At 40.1% G+C, this 17,572-nt stretch overlaps 1 protein-coding gene across 2 annotated transcripts in view; it reads right to left on the bottom strand.

The window, feature by feature from the left end:
- Nucleotides 1-17,572, bottom strand: part of cdk17 (cyclin dependent kinase 17) — a 43,428-nt gene that overhangs the window by 3,624 nt on the left and 22,232 nt on the right. Inside the window, exons 3-16 of one of the 2 annotated variants that reach the window (XM_008401462.3) lie at nucleotides 16,478-16,645; nucleotides 9,960-10,093; nucleotides 7,536-7,661; nucleotides 5,997-6,053; nucleotides 5,775-5,889; nucleotides 4,991-5,085; nucleotides 4,566-4,628; nucleotides 3,223-3,346; nucleotides 2,912-3,032; nucleotides 2,608-2,705; nucleotides 2,415-2,520; nucleotides 2,100-2,142; nucleotides 978-1,068; nucleotides 355-432 (exon numbers count right to left, since the gene is read on the bottom strand). In XM_008401462.3, the coding sequence (XP_008399684.1) occupies nucleotides 355-432; nucleotides 978-1,068; nucleotides 2,100-2,142; nucleotides 2,415-2,520; nucleotides 2,608-2,705; nucleotides 2,912-3,032; nucleotides 3,223-3,346; nucleotides 4,566-4,628; nucleotides 4,991-5,085; nucleotides 5,775-5,889; nucleotides 5,997-6,053; nucleotides 7,536-7,661; nucleotides 9,960-10,093; nucleotides 16,478-16,645 (1,419 nt within the window). Of the gene's footprint in view, nucleotides 1-354; nucleotides 433-977; nucleotides 1,069-2,099; nucleotides 2,143-2,414; nucleotides 2,521-2,607; nucleotides 2,706-2,911; nucleotides 3,033-3,222; nucleotides 3,347-4,565; nucleotides 4,629-4,990; nucleotides 5,086-5,774; nucleotides 5,890-5,996; nucleotides 6,054-7,535; nucleotides 7,662-9,959; nucleotides 10,094-12,603; nucleotides 12,728-16,477; nucleotides 16,646-17,572 lie in introns of those variants that run through there. The other variant, XM_008401463.3, reaches the window with a different exon arrangement.

Raw genomic sequence — 17,572 nt, 5'->3', positions numbered from 1 at the left:
TTTGATGATTATGGCTTAAAGATCATTTAAACTCAATCTTAAGAAAATCAGTTGTCTTAAAGTGACACCATAAGTTTCTAATATTGAACTTTTTTATAATATTAAAATTTTTTTGAGAGAATGAATTTAGGGTTTTCATTATCTGTAGGCCATCATAATCAGAACTACAAGAAACTCCAATGATAGTTACTGATGATGTCAGACATCTCTGATTTGGCTTGAAAACTAAAATGTTAGAGTTGAAAACTGGAGGTGGTGTTGCTAAAAGTCAGAAAATTTCAGATACAAGAAGAGTTTCAACTGATACTTGATTTCATTTGAATTATGGGAAATTAAATGAGGTTCATGGCCCACCTGACTCGGGGTAGGAAGAGTTCCTGTAGCCGGGGTCCCTCTGAAGCTGCAGCTCTTTTAACGTGAACATCGACACGCCTGAAACACGAGAGAGACAGAAACTCAGCTAGCTTAACTTGATAACTTTAGCTGAAACACAGCACACAGCTAGCTTAATGCAATACATTTAGCCATCTGAAATACAGTAGAGAAAGATACTCAGCTATCTTAACACAAAATCTATAGCTAGCTGAAACAGGCGACAGCGAGCTTAAAGAAACATGTTAGCTAGCTGGAACACGACCGACACCTAGCAACACATTTAGCTAGAGAGACAGGGACTGAACTAGCTTAATGCAACACATTGCGCTAACTGAAACACAGGAGACAGCTAAACAAACATGTTTAGCTAACTGAAACACGAGACAGCTAGCTTAATGCAACAGATTTAGCTAGCTGAAACGCAAGAAACAGCTAGCTCAATGCAACACATTTAGGTAGCTAAAACACAGGTGACAGCTAACTTAACACAACGTGGGACAGGAAATCAAAAAACGAATAATGCAGGAAGGCTTGAGGAGAGCAGACAGCAGCTGGGATTGCACAGGGCTTGTGTGTGTGTGTATATATGTGTGTGTGCTCACTTTCAGGCAGTGTGTGGACTCTCATCCCAAGCTGCCTGAAGTAGGAATGTTTCATCGCCTCATCAGCTGAAATCCTCGCCTTGGACTCGTACTGAAGAGACACAAAAGTCCAACAATAGTAGAGAAATGTGAATGATTCACATTCACTCACATTATGAGTCAAAGTGGTGAAACACAGCAGAGTAAGCGCATGTGGATTCCTAAGGGTGAATAACTGCACCCCCTGCTGTCTGCATGTGGTACTGACTGAATTCAGATCCAACATGATTAAATCTAGATAACTGATGTGTCAACAGGAAACTGGGATCTGGTGGGGAATCAACTATGGCACCCTCAACACTAATTAGCACCTTTAGCAGAGATGTATAGAATGACTTCAAGTAAATGCATCTTTTATTTCTTTAGAAATTTGAACTGAACATTTCAGAAAAACCAAACCTATAATTTATAATTAATCTATATTCATGTTCCAGATTTTATATTGGCGCATTTTTACTTTTTAGAGAAAATGGCATGAATAATTCCTTGAAATAAAATAACATGTTATCTTATTAGCAGAAGGTAACTGAGCCGCCAGATATTTTGTTACATCTCTACTGACTAAATGAACTCTAAAGTCCATTTTTCATTATTAACCCATACAGTTCCTGCAATTTGACCAGGAAGTAACCACATCATGGACGTAAAAATGTTAAGACTCTACTACAATAAAAGAAGAATTTATAGAAGGATTTCTACACGTAAAGGGGCGCCAATAAATATGTTCAGTTCTCTGGCCGATCACTGACTGATTTTTTTTTTTTATCTTAAAATTGATAAAAATATTGAAAAAGTTGCTAAGATGGCAATAGTGGGGTGAATATATTGTTAAAGGAAATTTGGGAAAATGTATTGGCTAGTTGATTAATGATGCACTACTACTTGTATTCAAATACTTTTCAGACTCAGCCTCTGAAAAAAGCTTCAACATTTTTAATTTCACAGTTAAACAACTATTTACCTTCAGATATCCTGACGGAGGACTAAAAACTAAGCATCTTATTTGTGGCTTTAACGTGACAACCTTCTACTAAATGAATCCTAGTCCCAGACGTGTGCGCTTGTGCGTTGGTTGACACTTACTCTGAGGAACGCCAGCAGCAGCTCAATACCGTCGCTGTCCAGCCTGAAGGAGAAGAGAAGAGCAAGAGCTCAGTATCAACCAGCAGAAAGGGCTGATGGGAATGTGGAGGACTCATGGGAGGAAGGAAGCGCACAGCCAGCTCTAATGTTGGGCAGGATTTCCTGCCTGAAATGGCCAAACACACACTCAGAAATGCACAACATCACTGGACGCATTCAAACCAGCCAGGGGGTGCATAACAAGAAATAAACGAGCACAGAAGAAGAAGAATAAGAAGACAAAGAAGAAGAAGAACAAGAAGAAGAAGCGTGTACCTGGGTGCGTGATTGATCAGCGGCTGCGGTTTGTATTTGGGGAAGTTGTAGGATTTAAACTCTTCAATGGTGGAGATTCCTGGCCAGTTCTCCTCTGTGGGCGTGCCTGAAGTAGTAACAGTCCAATCAGACACAGTCAGATGGCTACCAGATAGCGTTACCATGACAATCGCGTTCAGGATGGGATCCTCACCCAGCAGCCTGAAAATGAGATGGAGCTCATCCTCCACAGTGGAGCCGGGGAACAGAGGCCGACCTGCAGCCATCTCGTAGAATATACAGCCCACACCCCTGCAGAGCAAACAGACAATCAGCTGGCAGAACAACAGCGGGCTGGAGAAATGTCACCAAGGCAACATGGTGAGAGCAGGAAGAGGAGGAAGGAAAAAGCACCGCATGGTCGGATGTTTCTCTGGGTTTAGATATATATCTGACTCCGTCTGCTTCACTGTCACCATGGGTGAAACTGATGAAGAGGGGCATGATGGGAGATTTACCACATGTCGATCTGTGTGGAGTACTCCGAGGATCCCAGGAGGACATCGGGAGGCCGGTACCAGAGAGTCACCACCTCGTTGGAGTACGTCTTGGTGGGGACGGACTTCGCCCTCGCCAGACCTGCAGAGCGTCGGCACATATCAGCAGCCTGGAGCCGGAGCGTTTCCATCGGAAACGGTCTCCTGCATTTAGCAGTTTTGGAGCTGATTTTTCAGCCAATTTAAGCTAAAAGAAATTTTGCCTTCCTGTTATCAGCACTCTCCCTTTCACACAGACTACAAGAAACATGAGCTGTTGAGGTTCCTCTTACCAAAATCAGCCAGCTTCAGTTCCCCTCTTTCGTTGATTAGGAGGTTCTGTGGCTTCAGGTCCCTGTGGAGAACTTTCCGTTTGTGACAGTAAGACAGCCCTCGTAAAATCTGGAACAGAAAGATCTGGAAACGCACATTTCAGGATCTAATGAATTTACTGTCATCTGAGCAACTTTGCAAATTTTAGAATGTTGAATTGAATGATAATAATGATAATATGAAATTTTTTTTAACCTTACATTTAAAATCTATGTCGAAATGTTTCATCATCCGAATCTCTCTCTCTCTCTCTCTCTCTCTCTCTCGGCCCAAAGAGATCAGCGAAATGCAAAAGCCATAACACAACAACGCTACGCTAGAGAGTCTATCAGCAATTCTGTTAAATGCCAGAATTTAAACTAAAATGAAATTTATACAAAAACAGGGTTTATGCTAAAACAGAAGTGATGCTAATCAAAAGTTATCCTAGCAAGTTTTTCATAATCAGGTTTTTGCTAAAACGGAATTATGCTGAAACGGAATCTCACCAAAATGGAAGTTATCTTAGCGGTGGATTATCATCACTTCCGTTTTAGAGTAGCTTCCTTTGTGGCTTTTTTTTTTTTTTTTGCTGTTGCGTTGTGGATTATGCATTTTGTTGACCCTTCTGAGCAACCACACAATTCAGATATTATAATCCATACTTGAATAACACAGACTATTACAATGCTTAGCTATTAGAGCTTCCTAAGAAGAGCATAGCTCAACTACAATCAATACAAAACTCAACTGCAAAGATCATAAAGCACTTCTACCAATATTCCGTTTCATAAAATTGATGTTAAGGTGCTTCCATTGGATTTTAAAGGTCTCACTGGTCCAATCCAGCCTATGTAATCACTTTCCACCATGCAAATCCCCCAATTCCTTCCTGAGAGGCCTCCCGTTGTTAGAAGCCAAAAGTCAAATCTAAAACTCATGATGAGGCATCGTTCATTTATTACTGCCTCAACATTCTTCCTGAGAACCTGAAGGCAGCTGGCTTAGCGTGACTGCTACTTGAACTTTAGGAACTCAGCCTTATATTGACCCAAATTAACTTAGCTTAATTCAGTTTAACTTGATTTTAATCAACTGATTATTAGTCAGTGTAATCTTTTACTACCGTTTTATTTAATTATAAATTAAATGCTTTATGTGTCATCATGTTTTATGTGTATTGTGGTTCAATTAAACTTTTTTATTTTTTATCAATAAAGCCATGTTTTTGCATTGCTGGCATCTGTGTCTGATATTGCAGTGTTTCTTCAGTTCTGCAGTTCATCTATCATTTGTTCAAGTCGACTATTAATGGTATGCTCACCTTCACGTTGTGCATGCTCATGATGTTTCCACAGTCGTCCATGTACTGCTTCAGATCTTTATCCTACAGGAGGAGATCATACCACAAATACCATGACTGCCATGAATAGTTAATCATCGTCTGTTTTATTCAGAGAACAATGTATATTGATGAAAAGTAAACAGAAAGTGGCTTTAACCTACAGAAGACTGGAAACATCAAATGAATAAATAAATAAATAGTAGAAACGAGCGACAATTTAACAACTAAAAACTAAATAAATAAAAAAGCACAAGTTGGATGATTGCTTTTGGTTTTTCAAGGAAAACCCCAATTAAAGCATACATGGGTGGAAATATTTTTAATGTCTTTAAAATCATCGACACAATAAAGAACTAAGGATGGAGCAACATGTCGGGTTCCTCTTGGTGTGACATCATGCTTACCAAATACTCAAAGACGAGTGTGAGGCTCTTGTCCGTGTGCACGATGTCGTGTAACGTCACGATGTTGGCGTGTTTCAAGTCTTTTAGAAGTGACACTGCAGAGAAACAGAAGACGACGATGAAACAACAAACAGGTCATTAAGGGATACACTTCCTGTGTTCACTGGGAAATTATGGCCTTGGGAATATTCCACTTGTAGCAGTTAAGCACTGCAAATGTTTTCTGCAAACATTCAAAACTTTTCCAAGGCTTCCAAGTACTTTATATTCGAAAATATAAAATCCAAACATTCAATGAATTTATGGAGTACGTGTAGAACAGGCAGGCTGGGCGTACACCAAGAGAAACCAGTGACTGAGATGAAGGAAGGATGGAAGGAGAAGAAGGAAAGAAGAAAGGACATATGGAAAGGAGATATAAAGTAAGGAAGGAAGGACAGAAAGAAATAAACGATAGAAGAAGTGCTTGAAAGAAAAACAGAATGAACAAAGAAGCAGAAGGGAGGAGATAAGAGAGAAAAAGGGACAGAAGAAAGGAAAGGAAAACGCAAAGACAGAGAATTAGGGAAGGGAATAAAAGAGTGAGGATGGAAGGACACAAGGAAGAAATTATTGAAGAAAGGATCTAATTGAGAAAGATGGACACAAGTGAGGATGTGAGGACATAAAGGAAAGACAACCTTTTGCCAAAGGAATAGTGCCAACAGTATTGTTATGATGGTTCATCAGACTGCAGCAGTACGCCAGCCGAGCCTCAGCTCTACATGAACGGTGTGAGGGTCACCTTCTCTGATGGCGGTGCAGGGAGCTCCTTCCTCGTGCTCCAGGCGGATCTCCTTCAGCGCCACCAGGTTGTCCGTCAGCTTACTGCGTCCCTTAAACACCGTGGCGTACGTCCCCTAAACATGACAGCAGGGTTTTAATGATTCCAGGGAACAAACGGTGACATGTGAGGTGTGCGTATGCTAGCACCTCTTCCTCTAATGCTACTTCAAGGTTTCCTCACCTCTCCAAGCTTGTCCAGCTTGATGTACGTCTCCAGCTTCCCAAAGCCAATTTCAGACTGGAGAGAACGACAAGAAAATGATTCATCAGGTGCTGAATGTGGCATTTTCAAAAAGAATTTAGCTACTGGTAGTTTCAACATACTGGTAATAGCCCCCAAGCTAACACTAGCCTGATGAAAAAATAAGCATTTTAGCTGGTTTCTGATTTATTAGCTATGTTTATCAGACTCAATGGAGTAATAATAACTAGAACATTTCAGAAGAAATTTAAACGGGGCCTGCGGTAGGGACCCAGCTTTCTGATGCTAAAAAGTAGCATCAATGCTAAAGTGAGCAACCATGCACTCAATAGCTTGTGGAGAGTCACAAGCATGTTGAGTGACAAGGACTTACTCGATTCAGTATGATAAAATTAGTGTGCAAGCTAAAATGAGCAAAAATGCTAATGTTAGCATAAATGCTAATTTCTTTAATTTCTTAACACCAAATTAATAAGTAATATTATTGTTTAAAAAACAAACTCTCTTGAAATACTGCTTAGACATAAGAGATTTGCACTAGGTAAATTTTGCAAAAGTAAAAATCGGACGTTTGCTTCGTGGCACTTGGTTACCAGAAAACGCACTCATCTCTTAGCAACAGATTAACAACAAACATTGCTATTGTTAAAAAAAAAACAAAAAAAACATGAGGTTTTTTCTGCACTTTTGAAATACTTCTTATTTTATACTACTTACTACTTAAGAATTGTGCATTTGGTGAATTTGGCAGAAAAGTGAAAATGTTTTTTTTTTTGTCATTGGTGGTGAATATAATATAAAACACATTTAACTCAAAGCAAAAACCTGATTTATACTTTGTGACAGTTCATTATCTAGTTCGCTGGCTAGTATTGGCTTATGCACTAATGTTTGCACACAGAGTGGAGTTGGTCAACATACTAGTGATAACTCACATCCGACTGGCAGTGTCAACATGCTAGTCACTCTACATGCTAGTGATTGCCTCCATGCTAACATTAGCCTGACAGATAAAATAAGCAATTTTGCTAATTCTTGAAATATTTGCTATGTTTATCATACTAAATAGAGTACGTCATTCTGGTGATGCCCCATATGCTACCTACCCCATTTAAGGTAACCTTAACATTTTGGCAAATATTAGCTTATACACTAATGTTAGAATACTGAGTGAAGTAAGTCACTGTTAGTCAACATACTAGTGATAACCCACATCCTACTGGCAATGTCAACATGCAAGTCGCAACTTGCATGTTGACATTGCAGAGAATGATGATGCTAACTGATTTATTGAGTCATTTATTGCTTCTTAATAAGTGCTGTCACATTTTTTATTAGCGAATCTGCAACAAAGCAATATGATCTCCCCCAGCAGAGTTTCATAATCTGATCTGATGGAAGTCGGAGGCGAGCGACTGGGACTCTTTGCCTCTCGCTGGGCCAGTTGCCGTGGAAACCAGCCCAGAGGGAACCTCTCTAATGAGCGTGCGAGTGCAGGGGGAGGAGGCTGGAACTGACCAGCGAGGCGCGGCGGGAGCGGCGGCTCAGCGGCTGGTCGAAGGGCGGACTGCTGAGCTGCAGCTTCTCCAGGTAGCCGTCTGGGATGCGGATGTCAGCAGGCAGCGACAGACGCTTGTTCAGGTCCTGAAAGCACAGGGGGTCAAATGTTTATACTTAAACATCAGTTCACTTCATGAGAACAGCAACGTCCATTTTCACAGATGTTTGCTGCTACAACATGATAGTTAAGGGGTGTGAATACTGCTAGGAGAAGATGGAACTCTGAGTCCACCCACACAACGTCTGAAATAACTCTCTCTACTTCCGATGACAGATGAGGTCCATCAGGTAAAAATACAGGACAGCTTGTGCTAGCATGACTGCTGCAGAAGCTTAAAAAGACTTACTTTATAATCACACACACACACACGCACACACCTTGTCATCTGAAGGCAGCAGGGCCGTTCCTGTCTAGAAGTTTCAGCTTCTCCTCAGGATCAAAGCTAAACACCAGGAGGCGTGACAACTAACAACTCAGAGAGAGAAAACTCTCTGAACGTCTCACCAGCAGAACCTGAGCTCTCTGAAACTGAGGCAACACTTTCATCTGGCTGAAGAATAATGACGCTCAGAATATTTGAAGTCCGGTCTATACAATTTATTACAGAAGTTTCCACCAACTTACTCACAGTTAAATAATAGGAAGATGTTTTGATCTGGCTTTATTTCTGTCATTACCAACTATTTTTGGACTCTGAATGTCTCCATGACAACCATTAAACCCCCATTCTACCAGCTGTTTAGTAGGTGTAGCAAGAAAAACAGCCTTTTCTGTTCCATCATCACAAATGTAATCAACAGACTAGGACTGGGTATTTTCTGAAAACAAACAAAGTCTACTTCATGTATGGGACATATTACTTATGGGTCAGGATTGCTGGTGGAAAGTTAAATTATACTTTAATGTGGTTAGTTCAAGTTAATTCATGATTTAACAAGGGATTGATTACTTTTCCTCATTGGGCCACGTTGGTTTGGAAAGATTTTTATGGTCTGAAGTAGACGGGCACAGATAAGAGTATTGGGGCTGATATATTAACATTTCGTTTTTGGCTCTTCAATATTTGAAGAAAAAAAAAAACATCCGCACTGCTGACTTCACCACTGCTTCTCTACTTCAATGAAACTACGCATAATGCTGCTCTGCATCACCATCAAATGACCAATCTCAAGAAAAAAAAGTTGTGAATTGCTGTTAATATCGGCCCAGTTCTATTTATCGGACCAATATCAATATGATTTAAAAAAAGACTAATATTTGGTGCTGATATATTTTGTATTCCTACTCTGAATCATGAAAGTTCAGTATAAAAAAGAAAATAAAAAAAAACAAGAACAGGAAATAAACTGCTCTATATTAACATCACATTTCTGATGTAGTCATTTTATGAGGCACAAATGAAGAAGTAAGAAATTAGCTTTTTGCAAATTAGTAAAATTGTTTTGGTTTAGTTTCTATATTTTTGAGTAAGGACAATAAGGACAAACTTTGTGTGTTCTGAACAAAATTACAAAACACTGTTTTTTTGTTACTTCCACATAACAGACCCAATGTGTTGCTGATTGTGTGTGTGTGTGTGTGTGTGCGGGGGGGGGGGGGGGGGGTGCTGGGTCAAGTGATCATTACCACATCCTTGAGTTCCTCTTCTGTTCTGCACCCAGCATTCAAAACAAGTGAAAAATAGGTCAGTGTGTAGTTGTGAGCGAGAACCCACATTAGCATCAGAGGTGCTGGGATTTGATTTGTTGTGTTCTCTTCTTGGCCAGCAGGGGGCAGTACGCCTCCAGGCTAAGTGGCTGCTGGAACACACACATTTCTGGTTTACCACCTCACCTGGTTGCTTTAATCACTAGAGAGGAACAACACACCAGCAGGCAGAGCAACGTAATGATGCTGAGGGTCAGCATGTGCGTTCATAAACCCAGAGAGGGTTTATTCAAGATGGGAGCTCTTCTTGTTCTTACAGCTGAGCTGGAAAAAAGACCATTCGTCATATCTGACACCTCTGGGTGGTTCTCTGGATTTTCTGCTTGATAAAAAAAACTCAAAACGTTACCGATTAGATCTAACATGGCTGAAGCTGACCACAGAAGTAAAATGGTCCGCGCTTGTTTCCAGCATCAGAGCTGATGACAGCCATGTGTTTAAACGCCCACTTGGTAGAAAAACAATTTTCCAGTCTGCTCTTGAGCTGTGACAGCTGACATGGAGAAAAATTATACAGTCTCTCTACCAGATCCTCCAAGGAGCATCGCAGATATCAGTATCCTCACATCCAAAGCCGAGGAGTCAGTTACCGGCCCTGTCTCCCTCTTAGCCCACTGCAGTGTGTGTGTGTGTGTGTGTGTGTGTGCGCATGTGTGTGTGTGACAGGGTCTCACCTCCATGGAGATCCGGCGGTGAACTCTGTTCCTCAGACAGACGCCCGTCGGGGACTGGACCTCGTCTGAAGATGTTCCTGAAGCCTGGTCACTTTCCCCGTCAGAACCCATCTTCAGGTTCTCATGGACGATGTCTGGATGGAGAAAAATAAACCAACCACACAGTTATTTAAAATAAAATTTATTGAGAGTCTCTTAGTATGAATCAGATCTGCTTCAGGTTGGGTGTTTTCACACATTGATAGTCTGGTAGACTCTGTTCAACTGAGGACTAAAAACCGGACCGTTGTTACATTTCCAGCTGCTGCAGTTCACTTTTACACTCATCTGTGTCAAATGAATCAAACCCTTTGAAAAACTTGTTTACCCTATAACCTGTGGGGGCGCTGCACCAGGAACCACTGAAGAAATCGACATAATGACGTGGACGCAACTCCCTTCTTCACAAAATGTAAACAAAAATGGAGTAGTGTCAGATTTTAGTGGTTGTAGGATTTCTCTTTCTGAAAGATCTCAAACCATTTGTCTTGCTAGCTCCAGACTTGCACATTTGTTTTGGTTGCATTTTCCCAGAATGCCCTGTGCTGCAGTCTACTTCCTGCTTTTGGAGTGGTCTTTGGTCAGGTTGGCATTCACACATACATTTAAACGGCACCAGAGTTTACTTCAACTGAACTGAGATTGAGGTTTGTAGGCAGATTGGTTTGCTTTTTTGGTCCACATCAGAGTTTCATTGTGCATTGAGACGTCCCCAAACAAACCGGACTTTCGAGGCAAACAGACTAGAGTGGGATTAAAGTGGACTAAACAGAGTGAATGCATCCTAAAACTCTGTGGTACTCCTGCACATCTACTGGTGGCTTTCATAAACTCAGGTTCTCCTCCAGCCTTGATTGACACAAAGTCAGTCGTTTTAAAAAATTGTTGCTCTGACTGCAGCTGAGCAAGTTTAGAGAATTAGCTTCTCTATTGCAGCTAATCCTGGCCTTTGAAGGTCCAAACATCACAGTATTATGTGGTGTTTGAGAGAAAGGACCTCTGAGTCATTTCCTTATTACACTTAAAGAAGGCAGTCATGGATATGCAAATCATTATCTTCATTAAGGAAGATCTTCTGATGCACAACACTCAGCACTGGCGTTCCCCAGGGGTGCGTTTTCGGCCCACTAATCTCTCTCTGCACAAATGACGAAACCTCAGGAGACCAGTCTGTGGAACTCCTTGAGTTTGCATATGACCCCAGCTATTAGTCTGATCCAGGACAGAGGTGAGTCTGCATACAGGTGGGAGGTGGATCAGCTGGTCCAGTGGTCTGATCAGAACCGCCTGGGAGCTCAGTCCAATAAAGACGGTTGACTTCTGGAAACACTCTGGAAGTCCTGGATCACTTCTGATTTCTAGAACTCTCCATTCAGGAGATGTTCAAGTCTAGGGTCAGGAAAAAAGTGTAGATGACCTCTCTGCAGACCCCGCACACCCTGGACACAAACCGTTTAAGCTCTCACTTTCAGCGACAGAGCACCATTTGCCTCAAGTTTTGCTGCAGTTTTTCTAAGGCTTTGCATTTAGTTAAAGAGAGATTTCATAGCAGGCGTTTTCCCACCTCAAACATTCACTCAATGCCTCGCTGTTCGACACAGTAACGTTTATCAAACGAACATGGAGCTGAAAGTCCTCCTTCCAGGGCTACGTCGAGAAACCACAGCCTGCTCCATTTCCTTCCAGGCAATAAAACTCCCACCACTACTGAAACCCAGCTGGAGAAAATGCGTGTATGTACAAGCCCCATGCCCACCCTCTCCTCCATTCACACACACGTATATATATACACAGTTAATGAGTGGCTATGGCTGAGCAGCTCTGTCATCAATGTGTCAGCGCCTCCAACCATGAAGTCTGTCATCAAACGTGATGCTCAGAGAAGGAATCAGATTTAAATGGGAGATTAAATTTTGAACATCTATATTATCATAGATTAAATATTAAAACTTCTGCCACCTCCCGCTATGATCAAAACATTTCTACCTTTTCCACTCCATTCCGCTGTTTCCTAAAAGAAAGTAGACGATGTACCACGACTGTTCGACGTAGTATATAATTGCCACTTTAGTTTGCTGAAATGACCTCCATTTAAAAAAATAAAATAAAAAAAATCAGTAAGAGGAAAAGGTCTGAATCAGACAATATTTCCATGCAGGGGTTTTGTTGAGTGTGCAGAGAAAGGTGTGGGAGGAGAGGAGCAGGAAAGGAGCCAAATAAGAGAATTTCCTGCTAGGTTTGCAATCAGAGCAGGAAAAAAATGGCTTTTGTTCCTTTATTCTCTTTTCTTTTGCCCATTTGATAAGTCATATTTAATCAGCTTTGTGCAAAAACCACAGAAACGCATGTGAACGTTTAGATTCTTCTATAAAATCAGTGAATCCATCAAGATACCACCAGTCATGATGATAAAAAAGTCAATAAAACACAATTGTGTTTTTTTTTAAACATGTAATGTTTTTTCTTGAATGGTTTGCTCAAAAATTTTTAAATACACCAATTAAAAACAATAAGGTTGGTATTTATCAGCTTTTTTTCTCATGCGTGTCACTATGTTTTGACTTTACTAAACCTAAACATGAGCAGAAGGAGAAAAGCAACTAACCTGAAAGAAAACACACACAGGATTCCTGTCCTCCACATTCTGAGGCATGCTTAAGTTATCGCCACCCAGCAACAGCATTTAAACATTTTGGATTTAATTTCACAATCCATGTGGGCAGATTTTTTTTTTTTTTTGTCATAGGGAACACATGTTTCCTTTTGAAAAATAACTGGAATACTGCAGGCGGGGCTTTACTAATGCTTCTTTTGTTTTCAGTTTTGGATCAGGTTTCATCGATAAAAAGCCCATTTCAGTCTCTTATTATTATTCCTAAATTATCATCAGGACAGTGTTTTTGGCATCGGAAAATCCCATCAGTCTCAATTTCTTTAATTGCTGAATCATTTTATTTATTTTCCCTTAATAAAATCATGTAGTTGTAGAACTTTAACTTTACCCTCAGAATTCTGACTTTTGAAAAAAAATAATAATTTGAAAACAGCTTTGTTTATTTACTCAGAAAATCTCAGTCTGACATTAAAACTTGTTTAATGATCTGAAACATGTGAATCTGACAAAAAAAGCAAACAGAAAAGCTTATTTTATAGATTATTTAGATAAGCCTGAGTAGTTTTTCTTCCTTCTAACTCAATAACAGAGTTGCCTTTATAATTCAAGCTTTATGTTTAAAATTAATCCGTTTTACTCAATAAGCTCTGCTCACCTATTGTTTCAAAAATCAATTCATAACTGTCAGAATTCCTGTATTTTTGCAACAATTTAATCCAACATCGAAAATCTAATGAACAAGACTGATTGCTGTTATTTTAGAAAAATGACTGATCAAAAATGGAAAATCAAACTTAAGAACATCTTTACTTTTTTGTTTGTTTTTTTTTCTTCCATATGTCTCTTCCAATCTTGTTTCCTCTTTGGTTTCGTCTCCTCTTCCTCCTGAGGTTTTCAGCAGGCAGCAGCTTATCTCAGCGCTGCTCTTTAACTCGTGTACATCTTCTCCAGATTCTTTTGCGTGATTTAATCTGTCCTACTTTCCTCGCCACTCAACCTTCATCTATTTTCGCATACCTCTCCGCCATCTCTTCCCTCCCAGAATTCCTCCTGTGTGAACAACCCAGACTTTCTGTTTTCATTCCATCAGCAGACTCCGTTAAAACATCCACACACCGCTCCTCCATTAACTTCATTGGTTTGGTTTTTATAATCAATTTCTCTCTCAACAAACTTTTGCTGAATTCACTTTGCAGCTGTTTTTACAGTGTTTCATCCTGAATATTTAAACACAACCTTTTTTTCCCCTTCTCATTCTGAAGCTCTGAAGCTTCCCCTCTCTCTGTTCCTCCTCATTAGCATGTCTGATAATGAACACAGAGTGCAGCAGCTAGATGTGGAACATCCACGTCCTACTTAGCTGTCCCCTTTTTACATCCAAGTCCCTCTAACTGGGACAGGGTCCAGTGTGGGGCTCAATGGGTCCTTGTAGCATTTCCGGGCCCAGAGAAGCGGACCATCTGTTGGACAGAACGGTTCTGACAATGCTGCTACAGCATTCAGGAAGGAAACATGTCCAGGTACAGATGACTGATTTATAGTAACATAGGAACATGAGGAGGATGATAACTGATGTCTAATGTATAGCTAGTTGGGAACATTGGCGTTTCTTTAACAAGCAGAGATTTAAACAAAAAACTATTAGCTGCTCTCTTTAAGAGGACAGAATCACTACAGAATCTCCGTGCTACTGCTGCAGCACAGCTACAGAACAGGAGGTTAGAAAAGGTGCAGTTTTCATATTTTTGAAGTTTGAGCATTATAAATTACAAATAACGCTCAATAATAAACGATCAAAGGAGTGGGTAGAAGAAGAAACTTAGGAAGTTAGAAAAGTAACAATTTAATTTAATCCAGGGTGTTTATATAGCACCCACCACTGCTGTTTAGCAATCAACAAAAAATGTCATCTCAAGGAACTTTAAATGAGCAAAGTCAATTCACTGCAAAGATTAATTGATTCATTACTTCAGGACCAACTCACATAATTCTACTTCATTCATGTTTCTGGATTTATTTTTCTAAACCTTCTTCTACCCTAGCTGCGTTTCTGTTGACCATATAAATGCACAATTTGACTTTTCAAAAATAAATTTGGTTAATAATAGTTTTTTGATAAAAAACTGTTGACACTAGAATGAGGTGTTTTTACACTGTATCAAAATTTGTTTATTTTGCAAAACTGCAATGGAAACACTTTTTCCGAATCACAGGAGTCACGTGATCAACAAACGGATGTTGCCACTGGCACAAACCACAAAGAAGACGGCGGCAGGGCGTGGTAGGAGGATGATTTTTAATGACTTGTGTCAACAAACTTATTCATGTGTGATTGTAATCACGTTTCTAATTTTATGGAAATACCGTAACTGCGAAATTGTGTTTGTTCGACATTAGCGTAATACTGACAAAATTTGTAATAGAAACGCCAGCTAGTGAAGATTTATTAGAGGTTAGGCTTAAAAAGTGGTGCGTTTATAATCTGGAAAAAGAAAAAAAATCTGATTTTGCTTTAGTTCCTAAACGGCCGTTCACCGCTCTGGGGGGATCAAGCTGGAAAATTAGCTGATTGTAGTCACTCTATGATTTCTTGCTGTGTTTCCAGTACATATGTAAGCAGAGAAACAATAGTGTGTTTGCACAGCAGAGGACCTTTAAATAATAACTTCATTACTGAGGCAACCTAAACTATTTATGAGAACATCAATGTAATTTCATTTCTGATAGCAACATGCATTTCTTTCACATATTGATTCTCTCTAGATTATCAAATTGAAACAAACTTCAGCTGCGTAAAAGCTTTAAACAAAAGCCACAAGGTAACCAAATTAACCTGTGATATGTTACAATATTTCACTGGTTTAGAACTGAAACAATGTAGCTGCTGCTCAGCAGTGTCAGGGATGGATCCTCTAAATTACCTCATAGCAATTCCTGAAAGTATCGAGGCAATACTGTCATCTGGGAGGAAGTTTGGGGCCACAATAAATGGGCATTACTGTTTACAGAGCTGCTAAAGGCAAAGCTGCTCTTCTAACAGCGCTCTGCGTTACAATCATTTTATCTCAGGTCTTTAAATAAAGCCGTTTACTTTGTGCTCTGAGTGACATCATACTTTGTTTATTTTATGTTATATTTAGAATTCCTAATTGCTAATTATTTTTACATATATTGTTTTTGTCAGTTTCTCATTTGTTTTATATTGGCTGCTCTACCAACTGCACTGACTGAACAAATTAAAGTTATGCTGTTTTTACATGTTTGACCAAGCTCGTGAAGTTGTTGGTGTGTTTTAGTGTGCTGTACTAGTGAAGAGTTATCAAACAAATTTGTATTTTATGTCTGTGTTTAAAAAAAAAGTTAAACATTTTATGTCAATTCAGCCGTTTTTCCTGTAAACCTCACATATCAGTATCGGTATTGAAGGGAAAAACGTGGGTCGGTGCATCCCTATTTCTAGTCTGATTATTTATCATACCATATAAGCATGTAAATAATAACATAAATGATAATTGGTTCTTATGTCCTGTGAATCATCTTAACGGCTGTGTCTTTGACACATTCTGTTGCCCGACTAAGCTGAGATGAATCAGCTCACGCAGGAAGCTGTGTCACGTTTGTCTGAGTCCCACATCCAGCAGCCCAGGCAGGAGGGTGGGGGAGGCCAGGGGGGTCACAGGGAAGCTGGCTCATGGGAATGACGGCGAGTCATTCTGTCGACTGTGTATCTGCATATGTGAGGAAGGACGGTGGAAATCTCAGCATCATGACACGCTTCCTGTTTGCTGCCGGATGCCATCTGCTCGTTTCCTTCCGTTCCTTCGTGTGTGTGTGTGTGTGTGTTTGTTGTGTTGGCGAGCCTCACCCAGGCGGCTGCCGTTGTTGCGGGGCATGGCCATGAAGGACCCCAGGCTCCCACCGATGACGCTGTGCGGCCGGCGGAGCGGCGGCTTCTTGAAGGAGCCGGTGTACTGGTGCAGGAAGGAGTGCATGCTGTGGGAGGTGGGGGGGCGGCCATTCCTCATGAAGGGCTCTGCAGCAGAAAAACAAGGGCGGCCGAGTTAAAATTGATGCAAGAAACGGGGGAAACAGACCTTCAGGTGGAAAAATGAAGCCACAGTCAAACTCTAGTCATCTCATAAATCCCAAAAGGAAAGGATTCATTCAAAACAACAAAATATTATATTCAATTTAAGCAAACATGTTTAAAACAGAAACCAATAACTAGCCTAAACTATAAAAAGCCACATAAGTATGTGTCAAATGAAAAGCTGCAAATGTTTTATTTTAAAAGTTTAATAAAGCAAGCAGGCAGCAATAATTTGTTTGTTACGGAGATACATTAACCGATAAACTGAACATTTGATCATAAAAATAAACTTGACTGTTTACAGATTAGATGTTTGTCCCAGTGCTGTACAATGACAAGCTAACCACTTCAGCATTTCCAGCCAAAACCAAGTTAAGCCAACAGTGGCTTCAATATTACATCACCTGGATAATGTTGCAAACATTTGACATAGATAACTGGTAACAGAAGTGCACAGCAAATTCTGCAGAATTAAATCAACACTATGCCGAGTCTATTTGGTCCTTATCAGAATTGGTGTTCATTTAACTCTTTCAGAGTTGTTTCTATACGAAACAGTTAAATTTTAACACTTGAAATAGTTATAACTACTCAAACTATTGTTGAAAAAACTTTATAAGTGTTCAATTAATACAGATTCTGAAAAGGACCAAACAGACTCGGCATAGTGTTGATTTAACTCTGCAGAATTTGTTGTGTGGCAGGCAGTGAGCCTTACAGTTCTGGCAATTAAAAAGAAAACATTAAGGAACACTTCATCATGCCAAACAGACCAAGGGTTTCAGTAACACACGATGCTACAAAGCAGGTTAGCTGCTTTTGTGTTTCAGATTTGAGCTTAGCCAATACCAAGTCAAGCTGACAATGCTA

Source organism: Poecilia reticulata, chromosome 23 (genome assembly GCF_904066995.2).
Source record: "Poecilia reticulata chromosome 23, P_reticulata-male-v2, whole genome shotgun sequence".
In the NCBI taxonomy this organism is placed as follows: domain Eukaryota; kingdom Metazoa; phylum Chordata; class Actinopteri; order Cyprinodontiformes; family Poeciliidae; genus Poecilia; species Poecilia reticulata.
This window is presented reverse-complemented; position numbering and strand designations above follow the sequence as displayed.